Below are 3,614 nucleotides of genomic sequence, written 5' to 3'. Positions count from 1 at the left end.
AAAAAAAAGAGAGAGAGAATAAAAAAAATCTCATTGCACTACTTAGATTTTTCTTTTTTGGGTGGTAAACGCACTACTAGATTCATGCACACAAAGGTGGTGTGACCTTCCTTGAAGGCTTGAAGAGGAAAATAACAATGGTAAAAGAAGTCATTTTCTTTCTGAAATGTGAACGTTATGGTTAAGGTCAAGTTCCCCACACCCATTAGTTATGAGGGTTGAAGTTAGGAAATGGTAGGTGGAATCATCATTTGCAGAATTTAAGAGAGGATACCTCATACCCTAAATATATATTAAGTATATTTGTTTGTTGCATATGATCTCTATGAATGACTAAATTAACTCTCATCATAACAGCTCAAATTCATAGTAAAGCTTTAGTTGAATTGGACTTGTGGTTAGTAATTGTGGTTGATCAGTCATGAAATGCATTGGAAAAGTGGTTATTATTATTGTTGATTATTATATATGCATGTGAAAGATGATAGTACTATTAAAGCTGGTTTTAATTACAGGTGTGGCAGCAGGTCTTACTTAGCCTCAGGCTCTCATCTCTCATCTATTGAATTAATGAAACATGCACCTCTCCTGCATGCCTAGTGGCCCTGCAATTGAATTATGTGACAGACAATATTGCCAGATTAAGCATCTCAATCCCTCTAACTCATCTACTACTAACCTCAATCTGATTGGCTTTCTGCCACCTCTAGTGAGCAACCTACAATATCATTGCATCTCTTCACTCATCCCTCCTACCCCCTCTCTCTCTCTCTCTCTCTCTCTCTCTCTAACCTACAAATGATGTGGGAAAGGAAATAACAAATATTGCTAATCCACTTGTGATATTTATTCCAGCAAAAAGAGAAAAAAAAGGAAATTAATAACAAATAATTTCAACAGAAACCCCCCACACCCAAAGAGAGAGAGAGAGAGAGAAAGGGGGAGAATATTGTTAATCAATCTTATAGCATTGCTGATTTTTGATGAGTGGGGGGATGAAGTGAATAATAAGTGGGTCTGAATACCATGCATTCATACATCCAAAATATATAAACGAAGGTGAATAGAATGCGAAAAGATGCACATCAATACCAACAAAGATACTAGAAGCAATAAAAAAACAAAAGATGGCCTATCTGAATTAATTTTTGGAGCTACTCCACACTCCACAGTACTTAGGATTCAAATGCTTTTCTTTCCCCCCTCTCTCTAACAAGAAAGAAAGAAAAAATGGAATTAAAAGATGAAGAAAAGAAGAGACCAGCTCCATCTTAGCAACTCCAATGATTGAAAAGGTACATAAAAAAAAGATGGCCAAGAAATCCAAAATTTGAATCGCAACTACAAAAAATTAAGTATCCAAGTGGGTAGCTTAAAAATAGAAAAGGAAAATGAAACTAGGATCAAGAATTATTAGCTAAGAATTAGATTAGAGCTTAGATTACCAATTAAATCTATTCTGGACAAACATGCATGGAGAATGTCAACCCTCAACTCAAACTCTGTCAAACCATCTCTACCTAAACCACATTACACTGCCAATAATATGAGTAAAAATAAAAATAAAAATAAAAATAAAAACCCTAAATAACAAGAGGAGACAATAGTCAAATAAGGAAGATGGAGCAATGTAGAAGAGCAGTAGAGTTTTCAAGATACTGCAGCTGCATTCTTCTTGGCCAAGTTGTGCTTGTTGTTGTGCATCCACACCTTGAGGACTCTCCTCTTGACACCTATCTCTTGACAGAATTGCTGCACCACAGACTCCTCTTGCTTCTGCATCCTCCACCCTACCTTCTCTGCAAAGCTGAGCATTTTCTCCTTCTGTTCTTGGGTGAACTTAGTCCTGAACCTCTTCTCCACCAGCTGGGGTGGCCTTGGGACAATCCCACCACCACCTTCCTGCTCATCAGACTCTGAAGGGAGGGACATTATCATCTGGTGGGGTGGAGCTTGTGCTGCCCTGAAAGCTCCAGCGTGATAACCCAAGGCCTCAGCAGGGCCCAATATACCACCAACCTTGTGTGGGCTTGGGCCCAGAATGAGCTTCCTTCCCAATCCCATTCCCATTCCCACCCTGTTGAGATGTGGGTGGTGGTAGCAGTCACAGGAGGAGGGCTCACCTTCAATCTCTTTCCTGTGGAAGTTCCTGTGGCAGTTGCAGGCTGAGCACTTGAGGGCTTCTAGGGTACCCTCTTCTCCACTAGGCATGAACTCTCCACACCCATCTGTGGCATTCCCACCCATGGCTGCTGCATGGTTCTTCAGGCATTCCCTGTACCTCACCACTTTCTTGTAAGGCATGTGATCCTCTAGGGCTGGGGTTATGGGGCCATTGGAGGGCAGCTGTGGTGATGAAGAAGGGATGATGTGGTTAATATGACCCCCAGCATAAGAGGTGGTTATTGGAATTGGGATCTCTTCTTCTTGACTTGAAAGATTCATTTCTTTCTCTCTCTGTGTTTGTTTGTTTGGAGACCAAAAAGAAAGAAAGAAAGAACAAAATCAGAGAAAACAATTAGAGGCAAGAATGATTAAGGGTAGAACTTGTATTTGGTCCGGGATTCTTGAGACTTGTCTTCAGGAATGTCCCCCTCTTGGTTTCCATTTTTTCCCCCTCTTAATCGGTAATGACCCACTAGAGACTTACTACATCAACTTCTCTCTGCAAAACTTGATCTGAAAAAACACATTCTACAGCAAAAACACAGGTTTTAGGGAAAAGGAAGTTTAACAAAGTTGGAATAGAGCTATGGGAATTTAATAACAAAAAGAAAAAAACAAGAGCAAGTAAGAGCTGAAGGAGAAGAAGAGGGGAAGCTTGAGAGAGAGAGAGAGAGAGAGAGAGGATGGAGATGAGAAAATGAAGGTGGTTTTGTGGTTGGGATTGCTAGTCAAGCACTAAGTAAGAGCTTATAGTAGTAGTGAGAGAGCAGAAAAAGGATTGCCGGTGTAAAAGAGAAGGGGGACAAGGAATAAAAGCAGAGTTTACAGACAAAGAGGAAGACAGATGGTTTGAGAGAGAGAGAGAGAGAGAGAGAGAGAGAGAGGAAAAAAAAGTGGGGTTCTTGCTTTGCTTGCACTATCAGGCATCAAGCTTACGCCATACAGAGGCAGTGGTGTCAGAGACTGTAACAGAGAGATGGAGAGAGAGAGAGAGAGAGAGAAGCAGTGGTCTCAGACCGTAATAGAGAGAGGGAGAGACCCCACGGAAGAATTTAGGAAAAGAAAGAAAGGCCTTAAATCCTCAAGGAAGAAATCCAGAAAGGAAATGCTTTAAAGTATTAAGGGAAATACCAAGACTTTCCAAATTATGAGTAAGTTGACTGAAACCAAAACGTTATTTATTTAACGAGACAACTTTGCCCCTCACAATTGTATTTTTGCCTCTTTTTATATTTATTATTATTTTTAAACGTGTTCTAATTAACATTTCTTTTAGTCCTGAAAATACCATTTTGGTCCATAAATCTTTCCCTTGTATAATACATTTTTGTCACTATCCATAAATCATAAACCAATAAGCCTTGGCCTAAATAAATGCTGAAATGGTACTCTTATTTAATTTTCAGAAATTCTGTTTATAAAGATAGCTTATTTCTATTTATATCTTC

General features: G+C 39.4%; 1 protein-coding gene across 1 annotated transcript; it reads right to left on the bottom strand.

The window, feature by feature from the left end:
• Nucleotides 1-1,398: 1,398 nt before the first annotated feature.
• On the bottom strand, nucleotides 1,399-3,132 carry LOC122083459 (zinc-finger homeodomain protein 4-like). Its single transcript, XM_042651271.1, has one exon. It carries the CDS (start codon nucleotides 2,443-2,445, stop codon nucleotides 1,651-1,653), a length of 795 nt encoding a protein of 264 aa, XP_042507205.1. The 5' UTR covers nucleotides 2,446-3,132; the 3' UTR covers nucleotides 1,399-1,650.
• Nucleotides 3,133-3,614: the final 482 nt, after the last annotated feature.

The sequence above is a fragment of the Macadamia integrifolia genome, chromosome 7, assembly GCF_013358625.1.
Source record: "Macadamia integrifolia cultivar HAES 741 chromosome 7, SCU_Mint_v3, whole genome shotgun sequence".
Taxonomy (NCBI): Eukaryota; Viridiplantae; Streptophyta; class Magnoliopsida; order Proteales; family Proteaceae; genus Macadamia; species Macadamia integrifolia.
This window is presented reverse-complemented; position numbering and strand designations above follow the sequence as displayed.